General features: G+C 42.2%; 1 protein-coding gene across 2 annotated transcripts in view; it reads left to right on the forward strand.

Annotated features, from left to right (window-relative positions):
- The window catches only part of ptprz1b (protein tyrosine phosphatase receptor type Z1b), a 46,081-nt gene extending 29,210 nt beyond the window's left edge, over window positions 1-16,871 (forward strand). Inside the window, exons 10-32 of one of the 2 annotated variants that reach the window (XM_034133508.1) lie at window positions 2,006-2,132; window positions 2,218-2,270; window positions 2,733-3,170; window positions 3,293-3,458; window positions 4,199-4,426; window positions 7,392-7,536; window positions 7,696-7,787; window positions 7,895-7,980; window positions 9,267-9,287; window positions 9,976-10,072; window positions 10,482-10,564; window positions 10,641-10,775; window positions 11,927-12,058; window positions 12,128-12,285; window positions 12,377-12,512; window positions 12,705-12,851; window positions 12,935-13,028; window positions 13,276-13,349; window positions 13,437-13,565; window positions 13,988-14,140; window positions 14,259-14,401; window positions 14,524-14,659; window positions 15,313-16,871. In XM_034133508.1, coding sequence (XP_033989399.1) covers window positions 2,006-2,132; window positions 2,218-2,270; window positions 2,733-3,170; window positions 3,293-3,458; window positions 4,199-4,426; window positions 7,392-7,536; window positions 7,696-7,787; window positions 7,895-7,980; window positions 9,267-9,287; window positions 9,976-10,072; window positions 10,482-10,564; window positions 10,641-10,775; window positions 11,927-12,058; window positions 12,128-12,285; window positions 12,377-12,512; window positions 12,705-12,851; window positions 12,935-13,028; window positions 13,276-13,349; window positions 13,437-13,565; window positions 13,988-14,140; window positions 14,259-14,401; window positions 14,524-14,659; window positions 15,313-15,456 — 3,117 coding nt within the window. In that variant the 3' untranslated portion in view covers window positions 15,457-16,871. The remainder of the gene's footprint in view (window positions 1-2,005; window positions 2,133-2,217; window positions 2,271-2,732; window positions 3,171-3,292; window positions 3,459-4,198; window positions 4,427-7,391; window positions 7,537-7,695; window positions 7,788-7,894; window positions 7,981-9,266; window positions 9,288-9,975; window positions 10,073-10,481; window positions 10,565-10,640; window positions 10,776-11,926; window positions 12,059-12,127; window positions 12,286-12,376; window positions 12,513-12,704; window positions 12,852-12,934; window positions 13,029-13,275; window positions 13,350-13,436; window positions 13,566-13,987; window positions 14,141-14,258; window positions 14,402-14,523; window positions 14,660-15,312) is intronic. The other variant, XM_034133510.1, reaches the window with a different exon arrangement.

Here is a 16,871-nt window from a genome sequence, read left to right on the forward strand (position 1 = left end):
TGATTCTAAAATAAGGCCTTAATTGGTATCCAAATGTTCTAAATCAACCTCTCAAAAGTCCTAAAAATGCTTAGAAATGAATTGACTTTTTTCTGACATTGCGATTTAAAGTCTCAAAATAATTGTTAACGTCTACATTTTAGATGAGTTTCAGAATGCCTCTCACATTAATGTCACACAGATCAGCAAAGCAGAAGCAACAAGACTCACCTTTAGTTTGTGGCCGGGATGCTCATAGCAGAGTTAGTTTTCTCACTTACAAAGACATGAGATATAGCAAATTCATAATAATTGCCTTTCAAACATGATTTTATATCAGGCGATGTTCATGATGTTTACAAGTTGTATTTTAAACTCACAGTAATTACATTTTCCTCAGGTGGTTTTCCTTTGGTGATCAAGTGTGTTTCATCCCAGTGGTGTTAAAACGTCTCCTTAAAACTAACCTTGAGCTGATAGAAGCTTGCTACACTCACCTTTGACTTATTATCTACAGTCCACACTGGAATGGTACAATAATCCATGTCTACATAATCAATTCAGTCCCTATTCTGCTGCAGTAAATATTCAAACGTAATTTATTATATTCTTCTCAACTCTCATATTGTGACTGCTGTTGGGATCTGGTTCAATTGATTCATAGCGACGATCAATTCTTCCTGCTTAACAGGTCACTGAGCATCCCTCAATGTGACCATGTGTGTGAGAGTGTGTGTGTGTGTGTGTCTGCGAGTTAGTGGACCTAGTCGTCAATATTCATCCTCATACAACACAGATAAATAACTGAAAAAAGTAACCCCACCTTTAGTCAGCATGCCTGATATGTGCATGAAAACCTCATGAGAGGCATCAATCATTATTTTAAAGTGTGCACATGCAATTCAAACTAAATTATGAATCAGAGATGCATTCTGTTCGAAAATCTAAAATGTATGAGTCAGTCAGTCATGAGGCCTTTACACACTTAGTTATTATGATATGTGCAACTCTAAAAAAAGAATTAAGAGAATAAATAATGGGAAATATTTGGAGTCTGATAGGAAACAAACAAGCTATTATTAAAGTTATTATTATAGGATTTGTAATGCAGAGATATTCAAACCTGGGATCAGCAAGTATTTTTGGAGGGGTTCAGGTAATTTCAAACAAAGAAATTGAAATTATTTAATTTAAAAAATGACCTCCATATGTATGCACTTTGGAGGCAAACACACCTGCTCACTAACCAAGAAACAACCAGCATGATAAACTAACCCCCCCACTGACCGAAAGGCAGGTGAAACACCACCCGCTGCGATTGAGAGTGCATGAAACTAATTAGGCAGCGAGAATAGAGACAGATAATGATCCAAGTGCTGCAGCTTCGAAATGTCGAGTACTGCCTCTTCAAGCTGGAGCTGTATGCAAATTGGACCAAATCTACCAAAAATGAAAATAACACACCAAATTTAAATATCATCATATCATAAGATCACTTATTGCTACATCCTTTTTTAAACACAGGGTACCCGTGGATCCTCAAAGAGTCTTAAAAGGCATTGAATTCAGAAATCTAAAATAAGGCCTTACCTGGTGTTAGGTTATTAAAGTGTAACACATTTTAAGAAATGGGACAAAGGATATTGGTTTTTATCTGACATTGCATTTTAAAGTCTTAAAATGGCTGGTAAAGTCTACATTTTGGTTGATTTACAGAATGCCTCTTGCATTATTGTCACATATATTAGGATAGCTAAACCACCAACATTTAAATTGTCGCCTGATTGCTAGGAACAACATGGAGAGGTAGACATTTTATTTTTTTAATATTGAACCAGTATTTTGTATAAGGTGATGCAAACGAGGCTTGTTGTCGTGTGTCAATCTCAACAAGGTTTTTTTCTACAATTTGAGTGATTATAAAGTCATTAAATAGTCCCCTAAAAGACTTGAATCTAACTTACATTAAGCTGCAGGGACCCTGAGATAGTGAATGATGTTAACATGCAGCTGTGTGTCTCCCCAGGGTGCCTTCATCCCCGGCCTGCTGGCCAACAGCAGCTACGTCGTTCAGGTGGTCGCTGTCTGCACCAATGGACTCAGAGGGCGGTGGAGTGACCAGATTATAGTGGACATGCCATTAGAAGACCCCGGTACGAAACATACGAAAACTCCCACAATGCCGTCCCATTTACTACTTTGTTAATCAGTTTGTCTTCATTTGTCCGCTCTCTTTAGAAAGTGATTCTGATTCTGACGCTGTCTCCGAAGGTCTGGAAGGCAACAGAGAGGTAGGGCCGTCACCTGACACCGCTCTGCACGCTGGCTATCATTTAGATAGATTACTCTATATTCATTCATATCGTTGAACCTCATTACTATGCAAATGATTGTAATTATGCAAATCGAAGCCTTTCAGTAAGTGAGCAGAACAAAAGAGGATTTGAGACTTTCTAGCATGTTTGGACGAGATTAAAAAAAGACTGTAATGCTACCATGATTTCACTCAGAGGAGCATTGCAGCCTGTCCTCTCCTACTCCAAAAGTTACTTTATCATGAGGTCATTTTAATGTTGGAAATGCACCAAAAAAAGCAGTATTATCATAAGAATTTTTATTTTATTTTATTTGGTATGGATACCATTAGCATTAGAACAGAATATATGGACCCTGACCATGTAGGCATTTCATTTTTAGGTTTTAAATCTTGTGATTTATGTACACTCGGCACTGCTTGTGTTTTCTTGTGTTAGGTTCAATCTAAAGCCAAATCAGCGCCGCCAGAGACCCAGAATCCGGCGGAGGACCACAGCCCGGTGGAGGAGATCCCGGTGGAGCAGACCCGAGTGTACCAGAACCTCCCGGTGCAGGTCACCCCCCGCCCACCCCCAGATAATCCCTCTGAGTCCACCCTGCAACGAAAAACTCAAATCAAGCCGATTGTGAGAAAGAAGCCGAGCCGGGCCAGCCCTGAACCCGATGCCATGGATCAGAACTGGATCTACGAGGACAGCGATGTTCCGTTACACAATCCGCTCACTAATCCAAGTTTTGATGGCAACGGGGCAATATGGGTAGGCGAGGTAACTGAACAGCCGGGCTTCCTGTTTCCAGTTGCCCGGGCAACCACACCGCCAACAGTTCGGAAACAGATCACAGAAGAGGCCTCGTTGTCGGTGACGCCACATCAGGTAGCTCATTAGCACTTTCTCTCCATTTCCTGCATCCTTAACTGGATTAACAAACAACTGGGGCTCACGATGGAAAGGCAATCTATTATATATAAGATAAACCTCTCATTTTTATTTTTCAGGTAGGGGATCAAGGTCCGACAGACCAAGCAGCAGAAAATGGCGTCCCTTCCCCCTCGTCGGACCTCTACACCCCTCCTGTGGAGGACATCACCGATATCTTCTATGAAGACACAGTCAACAACTCCCCAGGAGGAACCAACAGCTCTGCTGCTGCTGTGTTGCCAGGTATGATCGCCATTCCTCATCCAGAAACATTGCTTGGTGTTGCCATGGAGGAGTTTGAGCTCATAAATATTAGAATATGGACCTGCTGAAGATTTGTACTTCCACTGGTGCTGCTTAGATTACCATACCAACATTGTGTGTTAAATTGTGTTAAACCTGTCCTGTTTTAGATTTCATTCATGTTTTGAATAAATAATGTAAACAGCTAAGTAGTAAGAATGAGCAATACAAATGTATAATAAAAAAGTATAAAGAAAGAAAGTTCACTTTTGATCTGTTTATGTTTGCTGTCTCACAAGCCCAGAAAAAGAGTTGTGTTGGAATATTTGACTAGTATTCACTCTTTTCTGAAGTATCATTAGTCAGCAATTTTCTTCAAATTTCTCATTGTTTATCTTTCTTAAGGACTTTTATTTAAGTAAACTGGTTTTGGCTTATATGGATTTTGCAGGCTGGGCATATTTGTATAAATAAAAAAATAATAAAAATGGAATTAATTAATTCATATAACGTATCATGTGATGTCTCATTAGATCGTTTCACATGACATCCTACAATACATCATGCCTCGACAGACCATCCTCATGTAATGCCCTGATTGTTTCCCCTCATGTAGTTACATCATCTTCGGTCACGTACAGTAGGGTCTCAGTAAAGAATTTCCCCAGCCCTTTTCAGGTTCCTGTTGTGGCTCAACGTGCATCTCAGCATATAATCCTAATGTGCTTCCTGTCCCACAGCTCACACCGTGGTCAAAGTCTCGCTGCCGTCCTCTGAAGACAGCCGCACCCCCGTTAGCGAACCTCGCCCACAAACCAGCACCTCCGTGTCCTCCGCCCCCCCGCCACTATGGATCACAGGACGGGTGGCGACCCCCAGCAACACGCTGGCTGAGTCCCTCTACAAGTCCTTCACCACCTCCTCCCTCCTCAGGGGGCTCGTGCACACAACCCAGCCCATGTTGAATGGTAAGATCTCAACTAATATATAACATAATTATGAAAAATAATTATATTATATTATTTTTAAATAAAAAAATAGCTATTATCTGATGGATTTTCCTCTATCAAAGCAATATAAATACATGTGTTTGTGGAGGGCAGACAGCAGGTCTTGATTGCGGTGGATGATGGTCTTTCTCCTCTAGTAGCCCAGTATGCTCATCACGTGCGCTGTGAGCATGGCGGTAGGATGTGGATTATGCTGGTGGTGGTAATGTTGACGGTCGACCATAACATGCTGGCATTGGTGATGATTAGAATGATAATCAGCGGCTGTTTCAATCATGAAATATGCTCGACGATTCTCCAAATCTCGCAGCTGTTAGGGCTCCACATGAGGTCACATTTGGAGTCCCCAGGCTCAGTGATTTGCATCTACTCTACTTTTGGGATTTCTTTTCTGGGTCTGCTTCCTGTCTGTGGCTCAATGGCGCCTTCTGGTGGTGGTTGTTTTCTTCAATGCTTCCAAATGAAGGGGTTACTTCATGGTGAATGTGCCTTGTCTTCAACAAGTTGATTTATGACATTTCTTCAGAAACTAAATAAAAAAAACGACCAATTCTTCTGAGTCATGACTCTTTAACTCAGATTTTCTCAACTCTTGTGTGCACGATATCTGGGTTCAGTTCAATTCTTACCTTTGCTTCCATCTTCCTTGCATGGCGGGGCACATTTTGAAGGGACACATTCCTGGAAAAGTTGTTTCTGCAGACTTTTTACTCTGGATTTTTCTGCAGAAAAGACACCGACTTTCAAGGTTCAGGACTCAACTATTGACCGGTTCTCTGGTTTAACAAACTCTCCTCACACTTCTAGAAGAGTGATCGCCAACCCCCAGCGTCTACATCCAGAGAACCCTCCGATCTCCTCCACCTCACTTTCTCTGCTGCCTGATTATGACTTGAGTAGCATATCGAACACAGTAGAAGGAAATGCCTTAAAAACGTCTCATAAGGAGTCTCATGGTTCAAAGATCTTGATACATCTTGACAATGACGAGGAAGTGGGGACGGACACACATAAAGAAGCAGAGCAGAGTGGATCAGGCTCTGGACTTTTCATCAATCAGGAACATAATGGAGTCACTACATTCCAAACCGACCTTTCTGCTATTTTAAATTCAATTATCAGCTTCAAGGTCGATGGTAGTGGGAAAAGGAGCAAAATAAGTTTCAAAAAAGTGTGTGAAACAGAGGTAGAGAGAGAAATGGAGGAGAATGAAAGTGAGCTAAATTGGGAGAAGGAAGAGAAGATAGAAGGAGTCCACAACAGTGGGATTCAGAGAGGGAGGGAAGTGGATGGTGAAACAGATGAGAGACAGTTCAATAGCTCCACAGGCGGTGAAGTGTTGGAGGAGAAAGTAAATGATGCTGTTGCAAGACAGACAATATACAGTGAGAGCGGAAGTGGGAATGAATTTGTGTCAAGCTGGCCTGAGGACGTCAGCGGTTCTGCAGAAGGTGGTGGAGATGGAGAGGGTAAAGGAAAGAAAGTAAGTGAAGACAGACTCAAAGCAGTAGGCTGTGACGAAGGTGATGAAAGAGAAGACGGCGAGGAAGGAAGAGATGGTGTCCAGCTGTATGTCAGTCAAGAGCGCCCACTGTTTGACAGCAGTGAAGACAACCGTGGTGGTGGTGGTGGTGGTGGTGGTGGTGGACATGATAAAGAAGGTGGAGACATGAGTGTTTTGAGTCCCGTTGACTCGACTGGACGTCTGGAAGGACACATTGGAGGAGCTGGGGAAGAGATGAGAGATGCAGCTGGAGTTGGAGAGAGTTTGCAGAACAACTCAAGTAAGGACGGGTTTTTGTTTGATGCTGGAAGGAGCCCCCTGTTTGGGCGGCTCGTCCCTCTGCTCAGACTGACAGGCGGCAGCAAGGCCAAGGAGCAGGAAAAGGAAGGTAAAAGTTACTTTGCTATTCTTTAGCAGAAAGGGACAGAGCTGTATAATTGCTAGAGGCAACACAATTTTTTTTTTTACATTAACAGGGGATGAAATGACTAGATTTACCACCCAACTGCACAAGCTGTTTTAACCCAAAAAGCCATTATAAACCCATTGTATGCTACCTCCACACCACTAAACGTATAGTTGCCCGACATGTTCTATGTTAAGGACCCAATTTAAACAATGTCTTAAAGCCACCTCAGGAAAACCCTTAACTCGTCATGTAGTTGTATGCATTTTTGTTCTTTCTACGTATGTATTATTTATTATTCCTTGTATGTTGTGACTTGTAAGGGTTCTATTTCTGTTAAATCCCAAGATACCAAAGGCGTAAATAGGATTTTTTATCATCCAGCATTTTGACATTATGTATTTTATACTCATGTTCATTTGGTTGCTCTGTCCCTATCGGAGAATCAAACCATGAATACATTTATAAAGTTAGCATTGAGCTACAGAGCATAATGCAGCAGATGAAAAGCCAGATGCCCTAAAGAAGTTGGTTAAGAAGCTAAAAGGAAAGTGAAATCAGAAACAAAAGGAATGCTTATGTTGTTCAGTGTCTGCCGGGGTTTGTTAAGAAGGACGTTTTTTGCTAACCAATGGGTTATTATCCACATAATATTGTAATACAGTTGTGTTCACACTGTGCTGCGCTGCCCCCAAGTGGCCAACAAAAGAAGCAAGGAATGAAAAGTGAATGGTGTGTCATGTTCGAAGCGGAACAGTATGGAAATAATTCATGAACTAGACAGGCTGCCTCACGGTTGTGATCAAAATGTAGATGGATATATAGTTATATAACTTGTATATAGTATATTACATTTGTAATTTATACAATCCATAATTTAATCCAGTATTATTGTCAAATGCACAGTTTCCATGGAATCTGTAGAGATGTATTCACTGACATGATCTCTGAGCTTTGTGCCTCTGTCCCACCCCCCCACCCACCATCCCTCCTCCCTCTCTCCTCTCTCTCAGAGGGCAGCAACAGCAGCCACGAGTCTCGGGTGGGGCTGGTCGGAGGTTTGGAGAGGGAGAAGAGGACTGTCGTTCCGCTGGCCGTCGTCTCCACTCTCACCATCCTCTGTCTGCTGGTACTGACGGGCATACTCGTCTACTGGAGGTACACACACACACACACACACACACACACACACACACACACACACACACACACACACACACACACACACACACACACACACACACACACACACACGGTCAATATCTGCCTGACTCAGTTTGTGTACATTACTCAGGTTTGGATGTTTTTGTGTCACAGAAACTGTTTCCAGGTGGCTAATTTCTACCCAGATGACAGTGCATCACCTAAAGTCATATCAGTTCCATCTACACCCCTGCTGCTGGCCACAGGTAACACACACACACACACACACACACACACACACACGCATTTATTATCCTTTCGACATCAAACACTAATGTGGAACATCGGTTTAACGCTCGGTCTTTGTTTGCAGACGGTCACGAGCCACTGACAGTGAAGCAGTTTGTGAAGCACGTCATGGAGCTGCACACCACCAACACTTTCTCCAAGGAGTTTGAGGTGTGTAAATCTCAGAATTTCAGTCATCAAAATATCTGTGAACTTTCCTCAGGGCGGGAATATAAACTAGCAGACAGACACAGTGGGAGATTCCTTGAGATTCTGCTTAGAAATGATCAACAGCATACATTAGGGGGTCTCTTAGTTTTGTAGATAGCTCTTGTTGGTCATAGCTCCTTAATGCTCTTCCATACCTCTATTAACATCATGTTCTTTAGGAGCATCATTTAGGAGAGTGATATGTGTAACTTAAACAGTAAGGGGGTTTTGTATTAACCATAGCAGTGCTCATCCCAGACATATTTGGTAAAAGCTTAATCTCAGTTTATACTGAAAGTGAAGAGATTTCAGGATTAACACATTTTAAAGAAGTGTTTACCTTTAGATACTTTAATCTAAACTCATAACAGCTGCATACACACATCACACAATTAGCTAATAGTTCATTTTGTTCTCAAAAGAAAACTGTTGAAGGTTTTGTATATGAGATAAGTTAAGAAATACTTGATTGATCTCAAATTTGGAAATGTTTTCGTTGCAGCAGCATAAAAATACAAGGCATTGCACATTATTATACATTTAAAAAGAGTAGAATATAAACAATTATAGACTGTAAACGTCTCAAAATAGAAAGTCAAAGTAAAAGTCTGTAAACTATCTGATAAATAAAACACTATTGAAGGGCCAATTCAATATTTATAAGATGCGCATTTTAGAAATGTGTTAAAAGACGGCATAATGTGGGAAAACAACATGAATTGTATTAATCCCGAATCCACACACTGATGTTATTTGTGTTTTGAAAATGTGACTACAGCCTGAACAAAAGTATGTTAGCGATAAGAAAAATAACTGTAATGTTGTGAAGTATTTTAGAAGAGTTGACATGGATGAGTTTTAACAGTAGGTCCATCTGCATGACACTCGTCCCCTGTTTCCTGGCATGACCCTCACACACATGCAGGATGCTGCTGCTGTGTAATGGTCAGTGTTTCTGCCCAGCAGTCTAAATACAGTGCAGAATACTAAGCCATGGCTAACATGGTGGAGAGTTCCCCGTCATATCCGTTTGTTTACCACTTAGCAACGCCCCTCTGTGTGTACCTGAACCCCATATTCCTGTACCTGCACTGACTCCCTGTCTGTCTGTCTGTTTGTCTGTCTGTGTGTGACTGTCTGTCTGTCTGTCTGTCTGTCTGTCTGTCATCTTGTCCCCCCCCCTTTCCACTCTGTACCACCTCCACCTCCATCGTCGTGCTTTCTGCATCCTCACCACCCTCCATTAGATTGTCAAAGAATCCTATGAGGTAAGAAACCTGCAGTATCACCCTAACCCCCCCTCTTCACCACACACACACACACACACACACGCACACACGCACACACACACACACACACACACACACACACACACACACACACACACACACACACACACACACACACACACACACACACACACACCACACACACACACACACACAGTTTTCCACTCAGCTTATTTCAGATGTCATATTGAATATGCTGTTTGGTAAATATAAATGAAATGTTTAGTTTGTCAGTAATGTTCAGGCATTTCGATATAATTGTCTAGAAATATTAGTTTAAGTTAGTAAGGACTGTGTGCGGTTGAGCTTTCAGATTTTAGTATGTAATACAAGCTCATTTACAGACATATTTCAAACTGAGTTGGAGCCAAGGATGCTAATATCCCTTTAGAAGAATGAAAATAAAATGCTTGTTACAACTTCATTCCAAAGGCCTTTTCGTCTGTTTGGTTTTTGTCTTCACTTTAGACGCTTGACTTTGTATTTTTACACTACAGACAACTAAAGATTAAAAAGATGGAAGCAGAAAAAAAACCATTGTATCCACTCAGTATAGATTGTGCTAATTAGCATGTTTAGCTTTCGACTGTGCTAAGTCTTCTTTGTGTTATATATGTTAGTCTTATTTGTGTTTTCAGTTTTAATCTTTTTTAATGTTGTTTCTCAGGAGGTGCAGGCGTGCACTGTGGACATGGGCATCACTGCAGACAGCTCCAATCACCCCGACAACAAGAGCAAGAACAGATACATCAACATCCTGGCCTGTATGTCCCTGTTCACTATGTTCACTGTTCAACGCTTTATTTCCACTGCTATGTTTATTTGTATAAGGATAGATGTGAAGCATAAACCAGTACTACACACTACGGTATATATGAACTCAGTAGAAGAGATACAATCTAAGCAACAGGTACGTACATTCAAAGTCAAAGCTTCACATTTAAAAAGGAAACACAGACAACACTACACAAACGTATAAAGCTCGGCACCGTAAAACAAGAAGCAGCAAAAGATGTCTCAAATTGGATTAAAATTAGGAAAACGTACACTTCCTGTTGGATGCTGTTAGCAAGCTGTTAGCTCAGAGTTGAACCAACATTTTTAGATATGTTTATGAATAATTGTAAAAGAATCAAAGCAGGGATAAAGCTGAATAACCCTTTCCTCTCCCAGATGACCACAGTAGAGTCAAGCTCTCCGGCAGTTTAGACAGAGACGCCAGATGTGGAGACTACATCAACGCTAACTTTGTGGACGTGAGTATGTCAACAGGCAGACTGGCTGCAGGTCGTAGGTCAGGTGGGTCTTTTACACCCGTGTTCTCCTCTGCAGGGTTACGAGCGGACGAGGGCCTACATCGCAGCTCAGGGGCCCCTCAGAGCGAGCAGGGAAGACTTCTGGAGGATGATCTGGCAGCAGAACGTCGGCGTTATCGTCATGATCACCAACCTCAAGGAGAAAGGACGGGTAGGGCGTCACTCTGCTGCTGTCCCGATACGATACGATAATACTTTAACGGTCAGATCAAGACTGAAATTTGACTTGCATCACAGCAGCTCCATGTGTAACATCAACATAGACAAATATCACGACACAATACATGAAAAACAGAGCCAGTATTTCGTTTTTTATAAGAAAGGCCACCTAATTGTCTGTAGTCAACACACTATAAAAGACTACAATTGCCATGGCGCCTGCTCTAAAGTGACAGTGATGGGCAACCTGCTAGAAAGACACCGTCGAGGAACAGTTTTTAACCGTCCAATTATCCTTTAGGTTATTAAGTTATATATATATATATAAGAAAGAATATGTTTGTTATTTTATTTGAGTTTTGCCTATTTGTTTTGAATATTGTAAAGGCCTCTTCTCTTTGTTGCATGTGTAAAAGTTTATTTTGAGCAAACACATCGCATAACATCATCTAATCTAAACCATCGGAGGCCAAGCAAATCTTCAATTATAAGAAATATAAAGGAAAGAAAACGAGTTAAAAATGTCTGTTTAAGGCGTCTAGTGGCTTGAAAGACAAACAAGGAAGGAAGCCACAAAACATGCTCAAAGACCCTTTCAAGTTTATTTATAAAGCACATTTAAAAGCGATTTTTGGTCGAGCCAAAGTGCTGTACATGTAATAAAAACACATTACTACAATCACAATAAAAGACAATAAATTACAACAGATATAAAAAAACACAGGGAAAAGTCAGGAGTCGTGCTCCGCTCTAACTAGAAGGCCAGAGAGAAGAAGTGTGCATTTGATCTGGGAGTTAGCTCTGTATTTACTGTTAGGATTGACTGGTGCACAAAGGAGTGCTTCAGTCTGACTTTATTGAATCGCGGGACCCTGTATCTCCGATGAGATGGTAGCAGTTCCTATTCGCTGTTCAGAACATGGTGTGGGTCAGAGATGATGTCGTTATGGTATGCTGAGTCATAAAGTCTCTGAAAGGGTTGACCAACAATCTTTGAGCAGATTTTTAACAAGTGGGGCAGTTTTGATTTTAAAGCTGTTGACAAACACTTAGTATTGCAGTACTGTAGAATAGACAAATACAACCCACACAAACATCTGTTGGTCAATGGCCCCTGTTTTAATCGTTGTCCTCCGTCTGCAGACAAAATGTGAGCAGTACTGGCCCGAGGAGAACCAGGAGGAATACGGCGCATACCAGGTGACCCTGAAGAGCATCAACGCCCTGGCTTACTACACTCTGCGGACGTTCTCTGTCAGAGACACCACAAATAAGGTACGTCGTACACACACACAGACACACATAAACACATTAACGCATAATAACACTGTCTCTCTCCTCTAGGCTCCTCAGAAGAGAGTTGAACACACAGTCCTACATTACCACTACACCCAGTGGCCAGACATGGGCGTCCCAGAATACACTCTGCCTCTGCTGTCCTTCATCAGAGCGTCCTCCAGGGCGCGGACGCAGGAGATGGGACCCGTCCTCATACACTGCAGGTATAAACTGGGGATTTACAGTGAGATTGCTACTATTTCATATACATACAGTAGTGTATACTCATGTTGTGTTTTTGATATGTGATCCCAGTGCGGGTGTAGGGCGGACAGGAACCTACATAGTGATTGACAGCATGCTGCAGCAGATCCAGGAGCAGGGCACTGTGAACGTTCTCGGTTTCCTGAAACACGTTCGGACGCAGAGGAACTTCCTGGTTCAGACGGAGGTAAGCGACCTATCACACACACACACACACACACACACACACACACACACACACACACACACACACACACACACACACACACACACACACACACACACACACACACACACACACACACACACACACACACACACACACACAACCATAAGCACACACAAGGAGAACAACGTGTCTCTGTGTTTCCTCTGGTAGGAGCAGTACGTTTTCATCCATGACGCTCTGGTGGAGGCCGTCATGAGCCGTGGCACCTTGGTGACCTCTGACCTCCTTCACACTTACGTGTCTGACCTCCTGACCCCCGGGGCATCGGGCAGGACACGCATGGACAAACAGTTCAAGGTAAACCCTAACCATAACACTTCTTTACGTTTTAGGCATGCGTTTAAACCGACACTTACCCTCATGGTTCTGTCTTGTTTCAGTTGATCAGCCAGCGCCAGGCGAAGCACGCAGACTACAGCACCGCCCTGAGAGACGGCAACGCTGAGAGGAACAGAGCCCGGGCCCTGATGCCTGGTGAGCCCACAGCCTGTTCACACACAAGTTCATTTTCAAGTTTCAAGGCTTTATTGTCATTTGCACATTAGCTACAGTGTGGATATGGCAATGAAAAACGTAGGTCACAGGCTCCTCCAACAGTGCAACATATATATAGGACATGGAACAAATAAAACAGATAAACTAGTGCGAGACACAGTATCACACCCTGGTGGCGGAGAGGTGCACACCATGTAGTGATCAGCTGTCTTTTGTTTTTGTGCAGTGGAGCGATCGAGAGTGTGTCTGAGCGCTTCAGAGTCAAACTCCACCGGCTACATCAACGCCTCCTACGTCTTGGTGAGACAACAGGAAGTGTGTTGTTAGATGTTTGGGACATCAACATGTGCTGGTAGTTTCATGCTGCTGCTGCTGCTCTTTCCACAGGGACATCACCACAGTAAGGAGTTCATGGTGAGCCAGACTCCTCTGGACAGCACGGTGGCAGACTTCTGGAGACTGATCTGGGAACACGACACACACACTGTTGTCGGTCTGCCAGACACACACTGCCAGGTATAACACTCATTACCACAGACTGTATATAAAGATGGACATGGCAGCTCTCTGAAAGCAGCGCCAAAACATCTCCATTGTCCCCTAGAGGCTGTCTGCAGTATAGCTCATATACAGGAAATAAGACGAAAGAATAAGACTAAGAATAAAAACACATCAAATACAGTTTTCCCATATTTTAAGTATTTTAGGTTGTTCTTATCACACTGTTCTTATGTGTTAGTGTTAATTTTCCGATAACTTTGGTCTAAATGCGTCATTTTGATGCTATAAAATGGGTCTAGGACGTCAAGATTGCCAGCTGTTCCATAATCGTCACTTAAGAAATGTATATATAGACATATTTCGAGCCTCCCCCTCCTGTGTTGTCCATTAAAAGTCCATGATATCAACATGTGCTTCCTGTTTCCTGTTCACATCAGAGTGAAGAGGGCGGTTCTTGTGTTTACTGGCCCAGTAAAGACCAGCCAATGAGCTTTGAGGGGTTAATTGTGTCATTTTCGGGGGAGGAGCATGTGTGCCTGTCCAATGACGAGAGACTTCTGGTGCAGGACTTTACGCTGGAATCCCAACAGGTAACACACACATACTGTACCTCTAACCATATTCTGTTAACTAACACTAGGATGGGTTAAACCAAAAGTGTGACTATTCAGAAAAATATTTCCAAGACTGTGTTTCTCTCTCCGTCAGGACCACCATGTGTTGGAGGTGCGTCAGTACAGCGCCCCCTGCTGGCCAAACCCTGACAGTCCAATCAGCAACGGCTTTGATGTGATCCGTACAGTCAGAGAGCACAGCAGACTGTCGGACAGCCCCACACTCGTACACGACCCGTGAGTACCACACAGAGAGCAGCGCCTGTTCCTTTCACTTCCTGTTCATTTGCTCTGTGGGGGTAAATATCTGTGTGTATCTGTGTGTATCTGTGTGTGTGTGTGTGTGTGTGTTTTCGTAGGTTGGGCGGAGCGACATCAGGGCTGTTCTGTGCCCTCACCTCTCTGTGCAGTCAGCTGGAGGAAGACGGAGCGGTGGATGTTTACCAGGTGGCACGGATGACCAACCTCATGAGGCCTGGGGTGTTTAATGATATAGTAAGTTTGGACACACACACCAAAACACTCACACACTAATGTGCTTTCACACCTAACCTGTTTGGTTTGGACTCATTTTGTGGCATATAACCTATTTATAGTCAGCATAGTCAGTCCTTTAAAAAGTGTGTAACAGCAATCCCACATTAGCCTGACTCATTACTGTCTTTACCTCATTACTCAAACACATGGTTGATTTGCCCAATACAACTTATAATCAGGTGTTTCTTGATGATCTCTTTGTTGCACTTATATAATATTTATAAAATAGATCAAAAGCATTAGAGTGCTGCGGACACTTCTGTCAGTCACAGAGTTTGTTTTGCCCATGTGTCCTGTTGATGCAGGATGCTAAACGTTAGCACAAGTTCATGTTTACACTTCAGTTTAAACGTCAGTGTGAACAGGAACCGGACCAGAACAAAAATGAAACAATGGATTATTGTCCTATATTTTTCTGGACTACATGAACCGTGTGAAAACAGCCTTAGTCCTTACTCCTTCCTACCAAACTTAGCTTTGACAAACAAGGACAAAAATGAATAACAACCAATGAGAGATATACAATCCTAAGACTGTAGAGAGAAGAAGCTGGTAATGTTTTTTTATGATAAAGCTGTGAAGCCCTGACTGTTGCAGTGCTTCCTCCCCAGGAGCAGTACCAGTATCTGTACCGCGCCGTGCTGAGCCTGGTGAGCAGCCAGGAGGACCAGAGAGCGCTGCAGAGTCCAGAGACCAACGGCTCCGTGCCGCTGGGTCAGAACAACGTCGCTGAGAGCCTGGAGTCACTCATGTAGACACACAACACACAACACACAACACACGCACACGCACGCACGCACGCACTCACTCACACACACACACACACACACACACACACACACACACACACACACACAGCTCATTTCTGATGTGGCGCCTCTTTTAAAACCAGAAAAAGTGCCACTTTCCAGTAAAACGGTGATTATAAAGGACTTCCCGTTTGTTCAATAACTACTGGAGTGATTCATGGTTAACAGATCCTTTACTAATGCTCTATAGATCAGTTAGTTTGTGTTGCCAGGTTGAGAAAGCTCCCCTAAAATCGATTTAGTACAATTATAACTGAATTGTTCCCGTGTTATTAGACAGCAAAAACATAACGAACATTTATTGATGAATTGGCAATATTTAGAAGCATATAACTGATCTATAAAGCATTAATAAAGTGTCTTATAAGCATAAATAAATCCATTAGTTAGACTACACATAAACAAATGTGATTAAAAAATATAATATAAGATATTTTTCTTAACGATGAAGAGTCAGCTACAGTTACACTTAAACTAAATGTACAACTTCTGCAGCATTGTTTAGATTTAGTTTTTGTTCCTATACTCAAGGCAAAACTCAAATGTATACAAATGAAACAAGATTACTTTAATTTAAAAAAAAAGGGAACGTACATTTTCCTAAGCCCTTGATTTCTTATACATTGTATGCAGTGCACAACATTAACCAGCAGATTTTGGGGCTCAATCTACCACTTCTCCGTATTTAGAGTCATATTTGACCTCTTCAGGCCTCACTAGTGACATTGATTATTTGACGTAAAGGTGTTTACCGCTGTTACACTGGCTCAATGGACTCTGATACCCCGTGCCTTTTCTAATTCATCCTATCGTACTCAAACCAAGCCTGTTTTGATACAACTGTGTGACTAATATGCCAAAATAATGACCTGTGATTTTTTTCTACTTTATTCAAGTATTTTGCGCATGTTGCTCTGTATGTAAAGGTCTGAGAGGAGATTAAAAGGCATCGGATATTTTGTAAAAGATGCAAGTTGTCCCCATTAGCCTGATGGCTTATATATGCGGGGATAAGAAGTAACAGTTTTTCGTAAGGAATTGAATCCATAGGTTTTAATAAAGGGCAGAACATGTTTAAACCTCCGAAATCTCTCCTGCAGCACAAGAATCAATCATTAGAATCAGCGAGAATCAAATCAGTGCATCACTCAGCCGAGACAAAAGCCGTGTTTCCATTGATTGATTGATTGATTGAAAAGTTTATTAACAGCTTGTATATTGGGTACAGTACAGTACAGCTCAAAACATACAATTGTTAAGGGGATGCAGACCAGAGAAAGACTTTCGTCTTGTTTACATCAGGGTCCCCCATTTCCAATTCATCATATCATTTAAGACATATAAGACATATTTGACATACA

This window comes from Trematomus bernacchii, unplaced genomic scaffold (genome assembly GCF_902827165.1).
Source record: "Trematomus bernacchii unplaced genomic scaffold, fTreBer1.1, whole genome shotgun sequence".
NCBI classification, from domain to species: Eukaryota; Metazoa; Chordata; class Actinopteri; order Perciformes; family Nototheniidae; genus Trematomus; species Trematomus bernacchii.